The 22,526-nt window shown below is 48.0% G+C and overlaps 1 protein-coding gene across 1 annotated transcript; it reads left to right on the top strand.

Annotated features, from left to right (window-relative positions):
- Positions 1–20,849: 20,849 nt before the first annotated feature.
- OLIG3 (oligodendrocyte transcription factor 3) lies at positions 20,850–21,671 on the top strand (the record flags this gene model as incomplete). The annotated part of the gene is made up of 1 exon (XM_082758449.1): positions 20,850–21,671. The coding sequence occupies one exon, from the start codon at positions 20,850–20,852 to the stop codon at positions 21,669–21,671; it is 822 nt and encodes a 273-aa protein (XP_082614575.1).
- Between the last annotated feature and the right edge of the window lie 855 nt (positions 21,672–22,526).

Genomic DNA, 22,526 nt, shown 5'->3' with positions numbered 1-22,526 from the left:
GACATCTCAGCCTTTGCTCTGTCCTGCCAACGGGCAGGCTGGGGGGTGCAGTAAGAGCTGGGAGGGGACAGACCCAGGACAGGTGACCCAAACTAGCCAAAGGGGTATTCCATACCATCTGACGTCATGCTAAACAATATATAGGGGTGGCTAGCCGGGGGGAGGGGGCCGGACTGCTCGGGGTTAGGCTGGGCATCGGTCAGCGGGTGGTGAGCAATTGCATTGTGCATCACTTGTTTGTACATACTATTATTACTTTCGTATTATCACCATTGTATCATCATTATTATTATTATTATTATTATTTTCCTGTCTTATTAAACTGTCTTTATCTCAACTCACGGGCTTCACTTTCCATTTCTCTCCCCCGTCCCAGAGAGGGAGGGGGGAGGGTGAGCGAACGGCTGCGTGGTGTTTAGCTGCCAGCCGGGTTAAACCACGACAGTCTTTTTGGCGCCCAACGTGGGGCACGAAAGGTTGAGATAACGGCAGATCTGACCAGAGTGTGTTAAACTAAAATTGGTATAAGTATTAGACCTGCTTAATAGTCACTTGTCATAATGCTGATTGCTTTAATCTCAACTGTGCTGCGCCTGTTTTCCAAATTGAGTATTATAGCACGTTATTTTCCGTATGTGCTCTCTGTCATGTTGTTTATCCTCTCCGGGCCCTGGTTTCAGACCATTATGGTACTGTGTGTTGTATCAGTGGCTTATGAGATGATGAAATATCTGGCCATGACTCTAACCTGGTATTTGTACTCAGTAACATCTTCGATTCTATACTTTGGAAACTGTATTTTGGAAACTATTAGCAATTGTATCTGTTGCCTTTTTTCATTAGGGAGTCAATCTGTGGAGGGGAAAGGGGAAGATAATTTTTCTTACTTGATCACTCTCCCTTTCTCCTTCACCACCCCTGTACCCTCCTTGATCACTCTCCCTTCCTCCTTCACCACCCTCTTATCCTCCGAGTTTATTACAATAGCTCTCCAAGATATTGAATATCCTTGGGATACTCAGACCAGCATAGTCCTGTTGTTCTGCCTCCTGAATGCACTTCAGGTTCTGCTTAAAGTTAAACAACTACTTAGGAAGCTCATCCGGAGATCTGCCCGGAGGCAGTATAGTTGTGGGTGGCAGGGAGTATGGGAGGATATGGGCAGGCATCTAGACCAGTTGGCACCCCCAGTGTTTTGGAAATTCACCCCTGAACAATGGCAAAATCCTCAAAAACTGGCAGAATGCTTGAATAAAAGGTGTCGCGATTCGGGAAGTTCCAAAGTAACACAAATCATTGTAACATGCTGGGGCCTGGCTTACGCCTATCGAGCTGCCATGGATACTGCTATCAACTTAGTGACAGACCCTGCGGCCACTCCAAGTCCCGTGACAGATCCAACGGCCACTGTGACCCCTACGGTGGACTCTGCAGCCGCTCCAGTCCCAGCTTCTGCAGATGCTCCAGTCCCAGCTTCTGCAGATGCTCCAGTCCCAGCTCCTGCAGCCACTCCAGTCCCAGCTCCTGCAGCCGCTCCAGTCCCAGCTCCTGCAGCCGCTCCAGTCCCAGTTCCTGAAGCCGCCCCAGTCCCAGCTCCTGAACCCGCCCCAGTCCCAGTTCCTGCAGTCGCTCCAATTCCAGCTCCGGCCGCTACTCCAGTCCCAGTTCCTGCAACTGCTCCAGTCCCAGCTCCTGAAGCTGCTCCAGCTCCAGCTCCTGAAGCCGCTCCAGCTCCAGCTCCTGCAGCTGCTCCAGTCCCAGTTCCTGCAGTCGCTCCAGTTCCAGCTCCGGCCGCTACTCCAGTCCCAGTTCCTGCAACTGCTCCAGTCCCAGCTCCTGAAGTCGCTCCAGCTCCAGCTCCTGAAGCCGCTCCAGCTCCAGCTCCTACTGCTGCTCCAGTCCCAGCTCCTGCAACTGCTCCAGCTCCAACTCCAGCTCCTGTAGCCGCTACAGCTCCGGTTCCTGCAACTGCTCCAGCTCCTGTAGCCGCTCCAGCTCCTGTGGCCGTGTCAGAGAAACGAGCTGTAGCAGTGCAAGTTGACCCTGCAGAGGGCATTCCAACCCCTGTGGCAGACCCTGTAACAAAGTCAGAGAAACGAGCAGTAGCAGTGCAAGCTGCCCCTGTAGAGAAGGTGAAAATATGGTATAGAAATTCAAGTCGTTTAGAACGCAGAGAGTCTTCTGCCAATCCAGGTAAGGCTTCTGCCAAAACTAAGTATAGAGATGACGAAGATGATGACGACGCTGGGCCGTCAAGGATTCAGGAGGAGGAAGATGAGGATGCCGAAAGAGCAACAGTAACTACCCGAAGCCTAAACGAGCGCGAGCTACGAGATGTGCGAAAAGATTTTGGTCGCTGTATAGGTGAGCAGCTTGTCACCTGGCTGCTCCGGTGCTGGGACTCTGGAGCCAATTGTGTGGAATTAGACGGCAGGGAAGCCAAGCGGCTGGGATCCCTTGCTCGAGACGCCGGCATTGACAAAGCAATTGCAGATGGAGCACGACCCACCAGCCTCTGGAGGCGTCTCCTCTCAGCTGTGAGGGAAAGGTATCCCTTCAAGGAAGATATTTTATGTCTACCAGGCAAGTGGACCACTATGGAGAAGGGAATCCAGTACCTGAGGGAATTAGCCGTACGGGAAGTGATTTATGAGGATCCAGACCTCAAACAAACATCCACAGATCCAGATGAAGTCAAGTGTACACGACCCATGTGGCGGAAGTTTGTACGGAGTGCACCATCATCATATGCCAGCTCATTGGCAATAATGGCCTGGAAAGAGGATGAGGAACCCACAGTGGGTGAAGCGGCTAAACAACTCCGGCAGTACGAAGAAAGTCTCTCCTCTTCCTTACAGGCCTGCGTCTCAGCTGTGGAGAAACTTTCTGAAAAGGTTCACCAACTTGAAGAGAATCTATTGTCCTCCCCACCTGAACCAACCAGTGCCCACCGACCAAAGGAGAACACTTGGGAGAAACTTTCTGAAAAGGTTCACCAACTTGAAGAGAGATTATTCTCCTTCGCACCTGTACAAAGCAGTGTCTCAGCTGTCAGGGGTAGGCGTTCACCCACACAAGGAAGACGATATGGTGGGTACTCACCCCGTGCCACCCTGTGGTTTTACTTACGAGACCATGGAGAGGACATGAGAAAGTGGGATGGAAAATCTACCGCGACCCTAGAGGCACGGGTACGTGAGTTGCAAAAGAAAACAATCAGGAAAAAGGGATTCTCCGAAAAGTTTGCTGCTCCAACTTCCAGCAGACAGTCCTTCAAACACAGAAACGAGGAAGATTCTGACCAGGATTAGGGGGGCCCTGCCTCCAGCCAGGGGGAGGAAAGGGACAATCGAGTTTATTGGACTGTGTGGATTCGATGGCCTGGCACATCACGCGCACAGAAGTATAAGGCTTTAGTAGACACCGGTGCACAATGTACTATAATGCCATCGAGCTATAAAGGACCAGAGCCCATCTATATTTGTGGAGTGACAGGGGGATCTCAGCAGTTGACTGTATTGGAGGCTGAAGTGAGTCTGACTGGGAATGAGTGGGAAAAGCACCGCATTGTGACTGGTCCGGATGCTCCATGTATCCTTGGCATAGACTATCTTAGAAGAGGATACTGCAAGGACCCAAAAGGGTTCCGGTGGGCTTTTGGTATTGCTGCCTTAGAGACAGAGGGCATTAAACAATTATCTACCTTGCCTGGTCTCTCAGAGGACCCTTCTGTTGTGGGGTTGCTGAGGGTCGAAGAACAGCAAGTGCCAATTGCTACCACAACTGTGCACCGGCGGCAATATCGCACCAACCGAGACTCCCTGATTCCCATCCATAAGCTAATTCGTCAATTGGAGAGCCAAGGAGTGATCAGCAAGACTCATTCACCTTTCAATAGTCCCATATGGCCAGTGCGAAAGTCTAATGGCGAGTGGAGACTAACAGTGGACTATCGCGGCCTGAACGAAGTCACGCCACCACTGAGTGCTGCAGTGCTGGACATGCTGGAACTTCAGTATGAACTTGAATCGAAGGCAGCCAAGTGGTACGCCACAATTGATATCGCTAATGCATTTTTCTCCATCCCTCTAGCAGCAGAGTGCAGGCCACAATTTGCCTTCACTTGGAGGGGAGTCCAATATACCTGGAATAGGCTGCCCCAGGGGTGGAAACACAGCCCTACCATTTGCCATGGGCTGATCCAGTCTGCACTAGAGCAGGGGGAAGCTCCTGAACACCTGCAGTACATCGATGACATTATTGTGTGGGGTGACACAGCAGAGGAAGTTTTCGAGAAAGGGAAGAAAATAGTCCAAATCCTTCTGAAAGCCGGTTTTGCCATAAAACAAAATAAAGTCAAAGGACCTGCACGGGAGATCCAGTTTTTAGGAATAAAATGGCAAGATGGACGTCGTCAAATCCCAATGGATGTGATCAACAAAATAACAGCTATGTCTCCACCAACTAACAAAAAAGAAACACAGACTTTCCTAGGTGTTGTGGGGTTTTGGAGAATGCACATCCCAAATTACAGTCTGATTGTAAACCCACTCTACCAAGTAACTCGTAAGAAGAATGAGTTTGAATGGGGCCCTGAACAATGACAAGCCTTTGAACAAATCAAGCAGGAAATAGTCCATGCAGTAGCCCTTGGGCCAGTTCGAACAGGACCAGATGTAAAGAATGTGCTCTACACTGCAGCCGGGGAGAACGGCCCCACCTGGAGCCTCTGGCAGAAAGAACCTGGGGAAACTCGAGGTCGGCCTCTGGGGTTTTGGAGTCGGGGATACAGAGGATCTGAGGCCCGCTATACTCCAACTGAAAAGGAGATATTGGCAGCATATGAAGGAGTTCGATCTGCTTCGGAGGTGGTCGGTACTGAAGCGCAGCTCCTCCTAGCACCCCGATTACCGGTACTAGGCTGGATGTTCAAGGGAAGGGTCCCCTCTACGCATCATGCAACTGATGCTACATGGAGCAAGTGGGTTGCACTGATTACTCAGCGGGCTCGAATAGGAAACCCCAGTCGCCCAGGAATATTGGAAGTGATCATGGACTGGCCAGAAGGCAAATACTTTGGGATATCATCAGAGGAGGAGGTGGGTCGTGCTGAAGAAGCCCCACTGTACAACCAGTTGCCAGAGAATGAAAAGAAATATGCCCTGTTCACTGATGGGTCCTGTCGTATTGTGGGGAAGCATCGGAGATGGAAGGCTGCTGTATGGAGTCCTACGCGACGAGTTGCAGAAGCTGCTGAGGGAGAAGGTGAATCGAGTCAGTTTGCAGAAGTGAAAGCCATTCAGCTGGCTTTAGACATTGCTGAACGAGAAAAATGGCCAGTTCTCTATCTCTACACCGATTCATGGATGGTAGCAAATGCCCTGTGGGGATGGTTACAGCAATGGAAGCAAAACAACTGGCAGCGTAGGGGCAAACCTATCTGGGCTGCTGCATTGTGGCAAGATATTGCTGCTCGGGTAGAGAACCTGGCTGTGAAAGTACGCCACGTAGATGCTCATGTGCCCAAGAATCGGGCTACTGAAGAACATCAAAACAACCAGCAGGTGGATCAGGCTGCTAAGATTGAAGTAGCTCAGGTGGACCTGGATTGGCAGCATAAAGGTGAATTATTTATAGCCCGATGGGCCCATGACACCTCAGGCCATCAAGGTAGAGATGCAACATACAGATGGGCTCGTGATCGAGGGGTGGACTTGACCATGGACGCTATAGCACAGGTTATTCATGACTGTGAAACATGTGCTGCAATCAAGCAAGCCAAACGGTCAAAGCCTCTTTGGTATGGAGGACGATGGCTGAAATATAAATATGGAGAGGCCTGGCAGATTGATTACATCACACTCCCTCAAACTCGCAATGGCAAGCGCCACGTACTTACAATGGTGGAAGCAACCACCGGATGGCTGGAAACATATCCTGTGCCTCATGCTACCGCCCGGAACACCATCCTGGGCCTTGAAAAGCAAGTCCTATGGCGACATGGCACCCCAGAAAGAATAGAATCAGACAATGGGACTCACTTCCGAAACAACCTTATAGACACTTGGGCCAAAGAACATGGTATTGAGTGGGTGTATCACATCCCCTATCATGCACCAGCCTCCGGGAAAGTTGAACGATACAATGGCCTGTTAAAGACTACCTTGAAAGCAATGGGCGCTGGGACGTTCAAAAACTGGGATACGCATTTGGCAAAGGCCACCTGGTTAGTCAATACTAGGGGATCTACCAACCGAGCTGGACCTGCCCAATCAAACCTGTTACGTACTGTAGATGGGGATAAAGTTCCTGTAGTGCATGTAAAAAATATGCTGGGTAAAACAGTCTGGGCTACTCCTGCCTCAGGAAAAGGCAAACCTATTCGTGGAATTGTTTTTGCTCAGGGACCTGGATATACTTGGTGGGTAATGCAAAAGAACGGAGAGGTCCGGTGTGTACCTCAAGGAGATTTAATACTGGGTGAGAATAGCCCATGAACTGAATTGCACCATGTTAAATAGTATATTATACTGTATATTATCACTACCATGATTACTATAGGTGACTAATTAGAATGTATGGAAAAGAGTGTAACCTGAGCATGACATAAATGGTATGGAATAAGGGGTGGATAGATGTCCTGGTTTCAGTTAGCACAGAATTAATTTTCTTCCTAGTAGCTGGTGGAATGCTGTGTTTTGGCTTAGAATGAGAAGAGTGCTGATAACACCCCGATGCTTTAATTGTTGCAGAGCAGTGCTTATACTAAGCCAAGGACATCTCAGCCTTTGCTCTGTCCTGCCAACGGGCAGGCTGGGGGGTGCAGTAAGAGCTGGGAGGGGACAGACCCAGGACAGGTGACCCAAACTAGCCAAAGGGGTATTCCATACCATCTGACGTCATGCTAAACAATATATAGGGGTGGCTAGCCGGGGGGAGGGGGCCGGACTGCTCGGGGTTAGGCTGGGCATCGGTCAGCGGGTGGTGAGCAATTGCATTGTGCATCACTTGTTTGTACATACTATTATTACTTTCGTATTATCACCATTGTATCATCATTATTATTATTATTATTATTATTTTCCTGTCTTATTAAACTGTCTTTATCTCAACTCACGGGCTTCACTTTCCATTTCTCTCCCCCGTCCCAGAGAGGGAGGGGGGAGGGTGAGCGAACGGCTGCGTGGTGTTTAGCTGCCAGCCGGGTTAAACCACGACAGTAACTCGCTTTAAAAACCATGCTGCTTTGATTGCCCTATCCCACTTGTGCCCGGTTTAAGCATTCCCTTGAAACGGATAACACTGGAAGGTTCATTTTGCTGCTGTGGGTTAAAAGGCCTGATTTAGTAGTTCTTCTTTTTGAATATCTAGTTGGTTGTATGCTCATTTAAAATGTTGATTGCCTTTCCTTGATGGTTTGGCTTCAGAAACATGCTGTAGCATTTAAATTCATCCCCCTCCCATGCTAATGTTGACATTATTTGTGTGTAAACACATTACATAGGATAGCAGAAATGTAAATGAGATTTCAATGTTGAGTTGATTTATAAACAGCCAGTCTCTTAATTTATTGAAGTCTGCTTTGTGCAGTTTGCACATGATTAGCAGCATATACTATACATAGGGTGCCCTTCTGTAACATGTTCAGAAAGAAGAAACGCAAAATGTATACCATTATAGCAGCAAATGAAGATCTTATTGAGCTTCAAGATGCTTTGAAACATGTAATTACTAACTTAACTCTGCCTGTGAACTTGTCCTCATTAACTCCATAATTAGCAAGATCTTGTTTGATCTTGGAGTTCATTAGACATTGCAGCTGGAAGATTGTTTCAGTTTTAACACATCAGAATAGACAATTAAAGTGATAATAAAGAATCAATATCACTTCCCTGTTTCTTAGATTTTTCCAAGGTTGCAGTGTGCCTAATTAAACCAGGTTTGAAACAGCAAGAAATTAAAAAGTAATGTTGTTACATTTATTTTGGTTTAACATGCTATTTAAAAGGCTGTTTGAAATGTGCCCTGGGACATATTTTCTACTGGCAAGATGAGTAAATGGATGGGATGGTTTCAGATTCAGGTATGGACTTAACTGGAGAGTGTATAGACGTTATGCTCATGCCCCCCACATTAACTGGGCCTCATACCAATCCCCTTCCCTCTTTTTATTTTGTGATTGGATCAAACCTCATAGTTCACTTCAGCTCCAAAATCAAGAGAAAAGTGTGTGAGTTCAAGTTATTTACATTGTTCTGACTTTTCCATAAGGCAGACCAAACTGAAATACATTCAGCCTCCAGAGTGGCGGTCTGATTCTCCAGTGCATCAGGACCTCCGTGTACAAGACAAGAGAAATGTTGGCACAGTGCTGAGTGTCAGCAGCACAGCCAAGCCTGAATTCACACCATTATGGGGCTCCTTCCTCCTCTGCTTTCCCCATAGGAGGCAGGCTGGGATCATCTTACACACAAGTGTTTCTCCAGTTGTTATCACAGCCTAGAAGGCAGTGCAAACTACAGCAAGAGAAGAGTGGTCTCAGAAACCCCATATTCAGACGGACCTAATGCAGCCTTTTTCTCATCTTCTGATTGGCAAGAAACTGGACTGTAATGCATTTCCCTGTGTCTCCCTTTTCCTGTGACAGAGTGAGGCTCTGAGACCTAACACTGGAAGAATATGTAGGAAACCTCAATGAAATTTCCTGTGTAATGAAATGCAATAATATTCTAAACAAGATTAGCAAGATTCAACATCCTCCTTCTACATATGTACTTTTGCCTCATCCTTCATCATTTTCATTTAATAAAACACAGTTAACTGAAGACACAAATCATGTCACCGAGGGAGAAATGGATAATGAAGGACCACTGAAGCACTAATCCAACTAATCTTGCCTTTGGCTCTTGAATTTGTGTTGATCCCAACAGTAAATATTAAGTTCCAAATTCACCCAATTCATTTCACTAGTTTTCCTTTAGCCTACGGGGTATCACATCTTTTCATTGTGTTTGCAGCCATCTGAACCTAAATTGTTTTAAAGATAATAATGTTTCACTGATATAAAGTGAAACAGACTCTAATCACTGGCATTTAGGGCAGATTATAGAAATAGGGTCAGATCCCTAGCTTGTATGAATCCATAAAAGACAACAAAACGACAATAAGTTTCTTAGCTTATGAAGCCTGGATATAATGCCCTTGATTTATGATGGTATTAGGAAAAAAAATTGCCCACACTTGAACACTGATGTACCAAGATGACTCTTCACTAACAGAGCAACATTTAGGTTTGATTTTCTTCATCATGACCCACCTTGGTCTATATTCTACAGATCTGGTCGCAAATGAGGACTACTCTAGTGACAGCAGTCTCCTTCACTTGCACAGCCACAGAGCTGGCTGAGGCTGATCCTGTCACACCTGCACCACCTTACTCTTCAGGACACTGCCAGGCAGGACTTTTTGTCATGCAGTGTGTGAAGCCTTTCTAGAAAAAAATAATAATTCTGGACTGGTGACCCCTGCAAGGAGGCAGTGGGAAGGGGCCAGCGACCATAGATGTGCAGTAGCTGCTGAGGGACACCCTGGTGCCACATGGACCAGCTGGTTCCAGGGCATGCACAGGGCCAAGGGCTCAGTCAGTCATGCCCTGAAATGGCCGACTGGCTTTGGCCTGGGTCACCGCATGGCCATGGCTTCTGACCAGCAAGCTGCGTGTGCATGGCTGAGCTTTTCTGGAGGATCAGGGAGTTTGGCGAGTAAGGGCCCCTACTGAGGGAGTAGGGGCCAAGTCAGGGCTGCTGTCAGGAGGGCTGCTGGGAGAGAGCTCAGCCATCAACCCTCAGTTCACCTGTAAAATATGCTTTCTTCTTGTTTTTATCCGTAGGATAATATAAAAACAGTGCCCTGCACGCCTGGACTGTGTAGGAGCAGCTCTCCTCTCAGCTCCCTCCCTGAGGAACCATCCTTCTGGGACTTTTTCTGATCCCCATTTGGCACAGCGTCCTGTGGGAATGAGTTCCCAAGGTTATCCGTTCACTGCACATGAAGTATTTAATACAAATGAAGGTAACCACCTTACAGGCAAGTCTTTTCCCTTCTCTTCCCCAGCCCGGAAGGTGTATGATGCAAATCTAAAGTGAACAAGTGTGTCAGTGTACCCTGAGGATTTTCTTTGTTCTGAACGGCCAGGATCTGTGAAGCCTCCTCCTGCAGCAGGCAGTAGGACAGCACGCTGACAAAACTAGTGCAGAGGCAGTGCAGGGCGACAGCTGCAGGCAGGACAGCACGGCTGAAATCGGATGAGATCGTGCATGAAATATCAGAGGTGTCCCTTCTATTCTGAGGCTAATAACATTTCTTCACATTAACAGCGTTTCTGCAGCAAGTAGCAGTGCCAAGTCCACATAGCTCCACCATTACTGGACTACCTAGCAGTTTGATCTCAGCCCGTTTTATCCTACGTGTTTTCTGATACAACAAAAATCTTCCCTGCATTGTTCGTTTTCACGGAGGTGATTTTAGTACATCATGGGAGTCAGCTTAGCAGCTTTCCAAGAGGGCAACTTAATGCTTCATCTGCGCAAAGTTAAGGATCTATCCTCATCTTCTGCTCCTATTACATTCAGTAGGTTCACATGAAAAGGAAAAAAAAAAAAAAAAAAAAAAAAAAAGGACCTCCTAGTCCCCAGGCTGATTTGGGGATGCTTTATACTATCTCTAAACAGCAGGTTAATTTCAGCTGACACTTATTTATGAAAGCACAAAGTCTGCTGAGGTAATAAAAAAGTCAACTCCCGGAGAATATATAGCCTTAGATTTTCTTACCTAACATGGTTTTATCTAGAGATTTATTGAGCAAAATAAAGATTTGGCTGGCAAATAATGTTATCAATTGCTCCATATTTTAAAATCTTATGAAAGCACATACAAAAACCAGATTAATTTCCTTTTACAATATCTACTGCAGGGTATAAACACACTTTATTCAGTGACCAGTCAAGAAAATGTAAATTAGCTCTCTGACATTTGGGAAATTCACATGGTTGAATTATATGACTTGTATATTTGGAAAACCTGTAGGGTTTGTTAGCATCCAGGTGAATGCTAATTTTAACTAACAGCCCAGGCAAACTCTGAGATTTTGGTGTTGAGGAATAAGCACATTCTCCTTCCAAAAGACACAGAAACATCTCTTGCCTCCATCCTATTACCTACGTATGGTTCGAGGATTTGAAGTCTGAAAGCAGATTTCAGAGAGGCTGAAGGAGAAATGCCACCGATCACTTGTAAACTGGCTTCTCTGTTGCCTTGCTATGGTTTGGCAAAGACATCTGCTTACATGGCCTGATTCTCACTTCTGTGTGGAGTAAAAGGGTCCTCCGTGACACCGAGAGTCAGTGCCTTTGACATGGGCTGGGATCCCAGCTCCCCTCCCTATCTTTGTGTCCAGGGAAGGACAGAGCCGTAGCCCACCATTCCCTAAACAAATCTGCCATTCAGAGCGGCGAGGTTGGGAAATAATGAAGTCAGCACATTAGTGCCTAGCCTGCTGAGCTCACACTGCTGAAAGCTGCCAGTGGGTGAATTTCCCAGCATTTGGAAACTTTGTCTCAGTTCTGTGGGTTTGCTCAAGTGTGCGATGGCTGTTTGCAAGGGAGCTTTCCTGCTGGGTGGGTTTGCTTTCCTCCTAGCAGCTCAGAAAAGGTGAGAGATCTCCTTCATATCTTCCCTGCCCCCACTCCCGCCCCTCACTCACCCCACAAACACAATGCTTTTCCAGCAGGTCCCCTCTGCTAGGGAGCTTTTCCCTCTCCCAACTCCCACACTGGGACATTTTTCCACATTTCCAGGATTATGGCCACTTTCACTTAGATCTATGTGTGTTGCCTCCACATACAAAGAAGCACTTGGGGACGGGATTAGTAGGATTAGAAGAGATTCACATATGTCCAGTTCAAGCAATTGGTATTCAAAGCTTTACACTTTCAAATGCCACCAAGAGAGAGAAAAGGAGCTGAGAGCTTGCTTTGCATTTCAGCACCTTCCTGAGGGGGACAGTGCTTTTTATGCGGGTTTAGCGCCCTGGTTTCGGGGGATAAACAATTCTGCCCCCTCTCTAATCCGGCACGATGCAGCGCCAGCACCCTGAGCCGCAAACACTTTTGCTTTGGTAACGCTGGTGGGTCTCCAGCACAGCCCGGAAAAGAAGACAGGAGTATCATAACTTTCCTGTTTCTCCTTTCACAGCAGCCGTTTGACAAACTTCTGGCAGTCACTATGGGCTTGGTACACACACAAAAAAAGGTTGTCTCCTGTGCAGTCTTTTTATGAAAATTTCTTGTCTGCTCTTTGAAAACAATAAAGCATCACTGGCATGAGAAAATACATGCATGATCCTATAAAATTATCCAAAGTGTCCCTCTGCTTGTACTAAGTTATATTCCTCATATGTAAGTATACTGTTCGCCTGGGAAAGGCCTTAAGGTTGAACATCTGCATTTCTGACAAAGCAATAGAAAAATTTACCTTTTTTCCCTTCCAGGTTTGTTAGACTGCCTTCCTCATTGGCTTTAGGACAATGACACTGGTGATTTCCTAATATTAGACATACTAGTAAAGGCACTGTCTATGTTATGCAATTCACATTTTGGCACTCACTCCAAAGGTAAACAAATTATACTGTTGAAAACTTAAGGGGAAGTTTTTAATATTACTCAGCGTAGCAAACCGTTCTGCAGTATAGTGAGAGATTTTTGGAGCAGAGCAGGTGGAGTCTTTTTTTTTTTTAATACATTCATCCATTAATTAATTAATTCATTCTTTTGTTCGGTCTTGCTGCTCACTTTCTGCTCACTAGGATAAAAGCTCTTGTGGAATACTATAATGTTTTCTATGACTTATAAGGGGCAGAAGCATATACAACCAGATTTTTTGGGAGGAGGTGAGGAGGGAGGGGGGCAGAAAGGAACTTTCCATACTCTACGGAATATTTTGTAAATTTTTTTATTATTTTTTTTTAGTTTGCAATAAGTGTTTTTGTGCTCTATGATTTTCAGCCTGCTATGAAAGTTCGGTGTATATGAAATAGGCTGAAGGAAATTGAAACATTGCTAGAATGTCAGTGATGCTTTCTTAGTTGTTTCAATGTATTTGTATTTTTAAAAGGCATGGAGTTCTGGGTGTGTATTAGCTGAAGTCAATATATTTGATATTAATCTACAAATACCAGAGAAAGACAGCAAGCACCCGTGGGTCTTTTTTCTCATGAATAAGATTGGCCAGCTTTGAGCTAATACTCTGTTTATTTGACATTTTTACAGCTCCAATGATTATCTAAGCTTTATTTCAATAAAAATACATGGGAAAGCATGCCATGAGTGTCCTGGTTAAAGGAATTAGGTGTATGAATTCTGGTGATTTTCACAAGTCGCAAAATTTGGCAGTGTACAAGTGACTATATAGGATTTTGGGCAGGTAGAAATCCTTAAAACAATGAAAGACAGGGAGGATATCAAGTCTGTACACACTTCATAAATCTGCAGGGAGTTCTGAATAGTTCACATACACTAGTAATGCAAAACTGGGCTCCTGCAGTTTAGCAAAAGGGTGGCAATACAATATCTGCAGAATCCAGAACTGCTACACATTATTTAGCCATTTCAGGTGCCTGCCAGCTGTGGAGAAAAGGTTAACTTACTAACAAGAAGAGCAGACAATCCAAAACATAAGCACTTGAGAATTTAATTTTAGATAGAATTTCATTTGCAGAAGTTGCAAAAATAATTACTTCCAGCTTCAGCTGTGAGCACCAGCCATGCAGATCTCAAAAATAACAAATACATATAATTACATGCTTCTTCCACTTTAATTTTTATCATTCACCTTGCTGTGCCCTGCCTTTTCTATCTGTCTTACCTATTTGCACAGTACTACCCTCAGTGAAGGTTTTGCACATCTCAGCAATGCCTCCACTTTTTGGGGGTCTGCTGGTCTCACTGAACCACAGGTAATAAAGGTCAATGAAAGTTACAGACCACTAATATTCCCAGAAGGACACTGCACTATTGATGAGTGGATGAGATTAAAATATATATTAACCTTTGCACAAAATGATGGTCTGGCAATTAAGAGGCAAAGGATTTTCTTTGTTTCATGTGTGTGTCATCCCTCTCCAAAATGTGCTTTGTACTTGGAGGAGGCTTTGAGCTCTTGCCTCACCTGAGTGTACAAAATATCTGAAAGAAAAAAGGAAGTAGCATAGGAGCCAGGCAGACTGCATGTTTTGCTGTGTACAAACTCGTTGAGGAGGAATTTTAGCTTGTAAGATTCTGCTCCACTCCATGCTCCCAGCCAGCAGCATTTCCTATGTACAGGTGGAGGGCTCAGCAGTACTAATCTCCACCAGGAGATTATTCATCACAGGAATCATTCATTTCCCATGTATTTCCACTCAAAATTAAAGTTGCTGACAGTATCTCAAGCCACTGAATTCCAAAAGGTAGGGGCTCACTGGGGACCCAGCTATGCATCCCTGCAAGGAAGTGTCTGACAAAGAAAATGAAATAATGGCTTCAGGCCAGATACACGAAGCTGCTGCTGCTGGGCACTCATCTTTGGTTCTGGTACAAATGGTTAACAGGTGAAATGGCTGCAGAAGAGGAGGTTTGTGTCCTCCTCTTGAAGCATGGGCTCCCTTACCAACCTGATATAACATTTCACTAGTCAAGTTTCTTCTCAGAAAACAAATATGGAAGGGCCTGCCCCCAACTGAAACATGTCACTGGAGTAACTAATCCCTCCCTTACAGTATTCACTGGTTCTTTATCGCAAGGAGCTGCACTGGTGACTTGGATTTTTGGGGCCTGACCTCTGAGTCTATTGAAACAGAGGGACATCAGTCAGCTTCATCAAGGTTTGGTTCTGGCCCTGACAAGCCTCATAATAAGCAAACAAATACCACAGTTCATCCGTGTTTCAACAGTTAATAATTAACCCTTGCCATAAGCTGATGAGAAAAGGTGGCATCAGTGGACCTACTCTCCTCTTCCTCTCTCTATCTTTCAAGAGACAGGGATGGGACTTTTACAGTCCCCATTACTATTGTGTCTGGGCACTTCAGAGCCCGCTGCAAGCACCAGGTTCCCAGTGCAGCATCTGCAGGCTTGTAGGTTTTCCAGTGGAGTGGCTCGTTCTGACCATACATCCTGACCTGGCTGAAGCGCTGCAGGAGCAAGAAAGGGACCTGATGGACCATGCAGGCCACAAGGCTCCTGCAGCCATGTGCATTCATGGAGCGCAATGTCCCCTGGGGTCATGTTGGTCCTTAAGGACTTCTCTGAAGCTGTCCTAGGACTGCTGTCCCCTTGGAGTGAAAAACAAACATTTCAGAAGACTACTTTTTCCTTCAGGTGTGGTGGGGCGATGACCATAGGGCTACCCACTGTCCTTGCCTGTGTGTGTGCTTTCTGACCATCGTTCTTCTGTTTTGTACTTGTGCTTGACGTTATTTTCCTCTGGTGTATTTTGTTTTCCATTTGTGGAAATGCATTTACATTAACAGTGCAATTGCCATGAAAAACGGACTGCCTCATCTCAACTACAACTTCGAAGGAGATGAGAATCAAGAGTGATTCAAATTTTAAGGGAAAGAAAATGTGATTTAAATGATGCAAAAAAAACTTATTTTGTATATTAAAGCCTCCCTGAACATTTAAAGTTTCAACAGTTTAGCTAAAAGCGGTGTAGCAAGAGACTCAGAATTGATTTATAAAAACAGCCTTACGCTTTAGCCGGGCCAGATTTTACCATCCTTTCTGGTGTTCATTAGCATCTCATTGCACATGTCGTCCCATTGATCCCGATGGAACAAGCCCACACAATAGAGTCCTATTCAAGAGTGGTGAAGGCAGCCCCTACGCCCATCCCCAAACACTGAGACATGGCAAGGGTTTGTGAATAGGCTGCAGATAATTTTTGTTGTGTCTTCTAGAATTTGTACTAGCCTATTAACAACCCGTAAATATTCACTCGAGACATGCATTGTTTAAAATTGAGATACAAAATGAGACAAGGATTTTTTTCTTTCTCTTTAATGAGTCATCCATGCTCTCTAATGTCTAGTGGAAGAGATATTCAATAATTTCTATGGCTTTATTTGTTTTCACTAGAGCTATTAAAAATGAATTTTATTATAGTTATTTGTGTCTGAGACAGGAAAACATTTCAATCTTTAGGCTTTCTACCACTAACATTCTCACTCTGGCCTAAGATAACTTTAATCAGTTGAGAAGCTAACCAAACAGCAGTGCATCTGGGGTTTCTGATGGGGAGGACTGGGGGGGAACGACCTCTCATGTAGTCTCTGTCTGTCTTCTACTTTGCTTATAGCTGATATTTAAATACTCTATGTGACTTCAGGACTAACTCAGTAACTGTCCGCTGGCTGCTAAAGCAATGAGGGAGAGCGTTCTTAAAAGCCAGTGGGTTAATTTTTGTAACAAGTGTAAGCTGACAGAGAGAGTTCATAGGGATGGGAGTGCAGACGACTGTAAGTGATGTGAACGGCAGAAAAGAAAGACAAAGAAATTTGCCTATTTTAGAGTGTTAATATTTTAAGTAGGAATATGGGCCTAGAACATAAAGGCAGAAGAGAAAATAAATGCAGTCCTTTGAGCAGCATTATTATCCTATTATATATCGCAGTAACAAGCCTGCTTTGGTCCAATGTGAAGAGTTTGTTTGTCAGGAATGCCAGATTTAGCCCATTCTGCATATGCAAAGTGTGTGCCACAGTCTTAGCTCCACATATGTGAACTGTGCATCGCAGTCTTAGCCCTGTGACTGATGGATGCTTGCGATATTTTGGAGGTTGTGCAAATTGTACCAGGCACCTAAACCAAATTATTTAATGGCTGCTTATTCAAAAATAATCTCTCTCTCTTTTTTTCTTTTTTTTTTTTTTTTTTTCTTTTTCTTCTTAAATTCCAAGGACAGCAAAACATTTCACAGTTGACTAATAAATACCATGGCCCATCTGAAAGCTTTCGAATCATTCAAACTGATTTTCTATAAACTTTGCTTGAAATAAAATATACGTTTCAGGTGAATTTGCTACAGGCAAAATAAAAGAATGAAATGCAAACTGTTGATTAAGTGTTTTTATTGTTTACAGAAACTAATTTCAGGCTTTTGATAGCAAATGTCATATATCAGAGGATTAGCAATTAACACGTCTCTGAGTAATTAGTCTCTGGCATTTTAAATTTTATTACTAAATTTTAATGCCATATTTTTTCAAGAAGTTTTGCAAATCAGTATTTAAATATGGAAAGCAAAATGTCATCCTTAATTAGCTGAAATGCCCATCAGTTATTTAAGGTTGTCTGCTCCTCGGGAGCAGTATCGAGGATGGGCCCGATCCTGTTGTCATCTGTAGGCTACTTCGATCTGAGAAAGATTTCCATTTTCGGACTTAATAAAAAAGTTGCCAACGGGTTTGAAAACACATGAATGGGGAAGAAAATTTCCCGTGTCCAGACAACGGAGTATTATTTCCAGACTTATCTGCCTGGAGAATTTGACTACAGTCATCAAATTCTCGGGCAGCCTTCCGATCCCTTTCCAGTTGTACGGCAATTTGATAGTGCCCTCGCAATGCCCGACTTCTGCAAAACAAATTCGTGATGAACACAAGAGTTAAAATAGTATTTCAGCCCGTTCTCTTGGAGGAACAAAGCGTCAGACGACGAGGTACTATCAATCTGAATTACACTCTCAATCTAAATGCAATCCAGCAATACATTTTGAGCAAAAGCAGCGTGCGGTTCGTGTCTTGCCTTAAATAAGAGGAATGCTGTTCAGAAACGCGACCAAATTTAGGCTGCAACCCCCAGTGCAGCACAGTACAGCCTGTCCATCGCAGCGCTTGCCTCACAGGCAGCTGGCTGGGAGCTTTCTGGTCCTCGGAGCAGAAAGCAGCGACCCGCGGTTCTTTCCTAAACAGAATCAACAACGACCTTATCACAACGCTAACACCCGTAACTGTTTTATGCTAAAAGCACAGTTGTCAAAATGTCCAAATTAAATTACAAGCAAACGGAGAGAGAACGAAAGCCATAAAACCTAACAGCCTTCTAACAAACCCGCAAGAAAAATACGTAACGCTGATTTAACCGGTCCTCGCGTTATGAACCCAAATCCGAGTGGCCGGCCAGGTCGGCAGAGCGAAGGGAAGCACGATGTGCTGCTATTCCTTCACCGAAACGCAGCCACTGCACGGGAAAAGTACGTCCCGTTTACCGAAACTCCGAGAATTCAAAACCAGGCACCGAAAAGCGAATCCGTGAATTATCGTCCGAGAGACTGTATCCGAAAAGTCGCGGCTTCCCTTCGGGGACACCCTTAAAAACCCAAACCGAGTCCCGGACCCGCTGCGGGCGGCGGGAAGCGGCGATGTTCCCGCACCCGCGGGGCCGCGCATCCCGGAGAACTTCGCCTTTCCCCGGCGAGCACGCTCCCCTCCCTTGCCACAGCTCTCCGCCTTTGGGAAACCAGGAATTAAAAGGACGGAAGGGTGAACGTTACTTCGATTTAGCTACCATTTTCGCCCTTCTGCTGCGCCCCGCTTCTGGAAACGTTTGATTTTCCCAATCCCCAATTAATTTCGTTGCAGCGGCTGTCGGGGAAAGTTTTGCTAACCCGAGATCCCCCCAGATCCGCGGTTCTCTCCCAAAACCCCCGCCGCCCCGTCCCGTAAAGAGTGTGTAAAGGGGGCTGCCGCCCCCCGCCGGACCCTCCTGTTGCACCCCCCGACGGCATCTCCCGTTCCCCGTCTTCTGCCCCGGTCGGAGACGAAGCCCCCCGGGGGCGGCGTTTGCCCCGCTCCGGAGCCGCGGTCGCGGTGTGCTCCCGGGGCCGGGCTGCGTCCTGGGGGCGGCGGATCGGGATCGGGATCGGCCAAGGGGTCTGCAAATGTCTCAGACGGAGAAAATCCGCGTGGGTTTACGGCTTTCGCGGCGGAAGCGGGATAAGGAGAAGGAGGTTTCGGTTGTGTCTGGTGCACCCTCCTAAACAGGGGGTGGTCTCATGTGGGTTTCTCTCCTTTCGTATCTTTTCATTTTCTTTTATTATCTTGTTTTTTCCTTTTCTTTCTCTTTTATTAACTCATTCTTTTCCTTTTCCTATGTCTTTCTTTTTCTTTTTAAACTTTCTATATTTCTTTTCTTTTCTTTTCTTTTCTTTTCTTTTCTTTTCTTTTCTTTTCTTTTCTTTTCTTTTCTTTTCTTTTCTTTTCTTTTCTTTTCTTTTCTTTTCTTTTTTTCCCCCTTTCTTTCGTCTTTCTTTTCTATTTCTTCTTTTCTCTTCTTTTCTCTTCTTTTCTCTTCTTTCTTTTAGTTTTCCTTTCCTTTATTTTCTTTTTTCTTTCTTTTCCTTACCTTCACTTTCTTTTCTTTTCCTTTCTTCTTGGCTCTTCTCACCGCGGGATCTACTGACAGCGCAGAAAATCAGACGGCTTTAATTTTCCTCAGCAGACTAAGCACAGTCAGACTCAAACGGCTGAAAAGTGTCCCCCGTTTCCCTTCCCCTCTCTCCCCGGCGCTTGGAAACTCTTCACGGAGGAGCGCGATCCTGCCAGAGAGCTCTCCCGGGTGCCCTACGCCCCTGTCCGCAGGTGGGCACGCACCCGACGGCTCCTCCCGGGGCCTCTCGCAGGCGTCGGTGCTCCCCGTCCCCGGAGGCAGGAGCCCGGCGCTCGCTTCCCAGGGCGGAGGGACGGCTCGGGAAGGTCCTCCCGGGCCCCCCGGCCCCCCGGCCCGCAGCAGGTCCCTCCCCGCACACGGCCCGTCCGCCCCCCCGGGGCCGTGGCCGAGCTCCGGCCGTGCCCTGCGCGGAGGGCGGCGACACCCGCCGCAGGTGTCCCCGCGAGCCCGGCCCTGTCCCCGTCCCTCCCCGTCCCACCGCCGGCCGCTGCGCGGAGCCGGTTACTCACCGGGGCGAACACCTCGGGCCTTTGGGCCGCCCGCAGCCCCCCGGCCCCCCGCCCGCTGCCTGCCCCGAGCCCCCCCGACGGCCCCGCGACGCCTCCCGAAGCCCCCGGCCCGGCGGGCGCCCCACGAGCGAGCCTGGACGGGGGGGACCGGGGGACGGGGGGGACACGGCAGACAAAGCGGGGAGCCCCCCCCCGCCCCGGTCCCTCCCGTCGCAGCGGGGGCACTTCCCCGGGCCGCTCCCGGCCGCTGCAGCCCGGGGCCAGGCTCGGCCGGGCGGCCCCGAGCAGCCCCCCGCAGCCCCCGGTAGCCGGGCTGGGGTTTTATATTGGAAATTAGGGGCAGGGGGAGGAGATGGCGGGCACGCGGAGCGCTGAGTGTGCGGTGTCAATCAGAGGGGTTTTGTGTCTCCTCGGCTCCCGATGGTCCGTGGCTGAGGTGTCCCGGGTGGCACCACAATGAATATGAATAGGGGTCCTTGCTAAATGGGACAGTCAAAGCGCACCGCCCTGAATAATGGCACGTCATCCTAACTAGACCATTATACATAGGAGGGCTCCTTTTGTCTCTGCTCTCTGCTGCAGCGCTATAAAAGCCCCTCTTTTTCAGGCTGAGGTTAGTCCAAGCACACACTAACTAGCCATCCTGTAAACAGGCTGAGCGGCCGGGGCAGGCTGGCGAGAGGGGGCCGAGGGCTTTTTTTTCCTCCTTCCCCAGCTCTCCGAGCCCGCTGCTCGCCCAGCCCGCCGCCCGCCCGCTCCTTTTTCGTTCCTCTTTTCGTCGCTTTTCGGAGGGGACTTGCCTCGTTCCGCCACCTCCGGAGCTGGGAAGAGTTTCTTGCTCAGACGCCCGAATACAATGAATTCTGACTCCAGCTCTGTCTCCAGCAGAGCTTCCTCGCCAGACATGGATGAGATGTACCTGAGGGAGCACCACCACCACCACCACCACCACCACCACCAGGACAGCCGGCTCAACTCCGTCTCCTCCACCCAGAACGACCTGGTGCAGAAGATGGCCGGGGAAGGCCTCTCCAGGACCGGCTCCAAGGCCGGCGGGGAAGGCAGCAAGTACAAAATCAAGAAGCAGCTCTCGGAGCAGGACCTGCAGCAGCTGCGGCTGAAGATCAACGGGCGGGAGAGGAAGAGGATGCACGACCTCAACCTCGCCATGGACGGGCTGCGGGAGGTGATGCCCTACGCCCACGGGCCTTCCGTGAGAAAACTCTCCAAAATCGCCACCCTCCTGCTGGCCAGAAACTACATCCTGATGCTCACCAGCTCGCTGGAGGAGATGAAGAGGCTGGTGGGGGAGATCTACGGGGGGCACCACTCGGCCTTCCACTGCGGCACGGTGGGACACTCCGCCGGGCACCCTCCCCACGCCGCCGGCACCGTGCACCAGGTGCACCCCATCCTGGGCACCGCCTTGTCCTCGGCCAACACCTCCTCGTCCCTGCCCGCCTCCCTGCCGGCCATCGGCACCATCCGGCCCCCCCACTCCCTGCTCAAGACCCCCTCCACGCCCCCCGCCCTGCAGCTCGGCAGCGGCTTCCAGCACTGGGCGGGCTTGCCGTGCCCCTGCACCATCTGCCAGATGCCCCCCCCGCCCCACCTCTCGGCCCTCACCGCCTCCAGCATGGCCAGGATCTCGGGGGACACCAAGGACCTGCTCAAGTGACGCCGCGGGGCCCCCCCGGAGCCGGCTGGGGCGAGGGGCGAGGGCAGCAAGGACCCCCCCGGGGGCGCTGCCCGGCGGCGGCGTGCCCTGGGACGAGGAACGAAATGAGAGCGACAACGAGCAAGCCCCGCTGGAAAAGACGAAGAATAGATGCGATGTAAATAATTCCTTAAAACGGATGGGGGAAAAGGAAAGAAAGAAAGAAGAAAAAAAAAAAAAAAAAAAGACATGGTTGTCACTGTAGCGTTCGCAGCCACGCAGAGACGATGAGATCGGTTTGGGGCTTCTTCTCCTTCGTTTGCGGGATTTTTCTTTCTTTTCTTTCGAAAGGCACCGCCTCGGGAGCCTCCTGCTCCGAAGGGCCCGCGTAGCCCAGCGGGTGCATGCATGCTTCTGGCCGGCCTCCCCCGGCGCCCTGCGCGGCCGGCCGGGCGCTGCTCCTCGCAGCGCGGGCTGCCGAGACAATTTGGGAAAGTTTCCTCGCGGTTTGGGCGCGATGCGGGTTTTGTTTGCGGGTCCTTTTCTTCTCCCCTCTGTGTCCGCTTGAAAAAAAAAAAAAAATAGAGAAGGAAAAAAAAAAAAAAAAAAAAAAAAGGAGAGGGGGAAATTGTGCAAAACGCAGCACAGCCCTCCTCCGGGGCTGCTTTGCCAAATCTCCATCTCCTGCCCCCAGTGAGGTCCGCTAGCTCGGCTGGCTGGGGTCCTCGCCGCTTATTTCTGTCCTCGGTTTTGTTCTGTTTTGCTGTTTTTCTGTTGTCGTGTTTCGTTTTGGTTTTGCATGCGGGGGCGGCTCTTGCCAGACCGGTGACTTGTGTTACTAAACCTGCGCCTTGGCTGCTCTTTATTCCCTTTTCG

This window comes from Aythya marila (genome assembly GCF_965140915.1).
Source record: "Aythya marila genome assembly, chromosome: 3".
Lineage (NCBI taxonomy): Eukaryota > Metazoa > Chordata > Aves > Anseriformes > Anatidae > Aythya > Aythya marila.
This window is presented reverse-complemented; position numbering and strand designations above follow the sequence as displayed.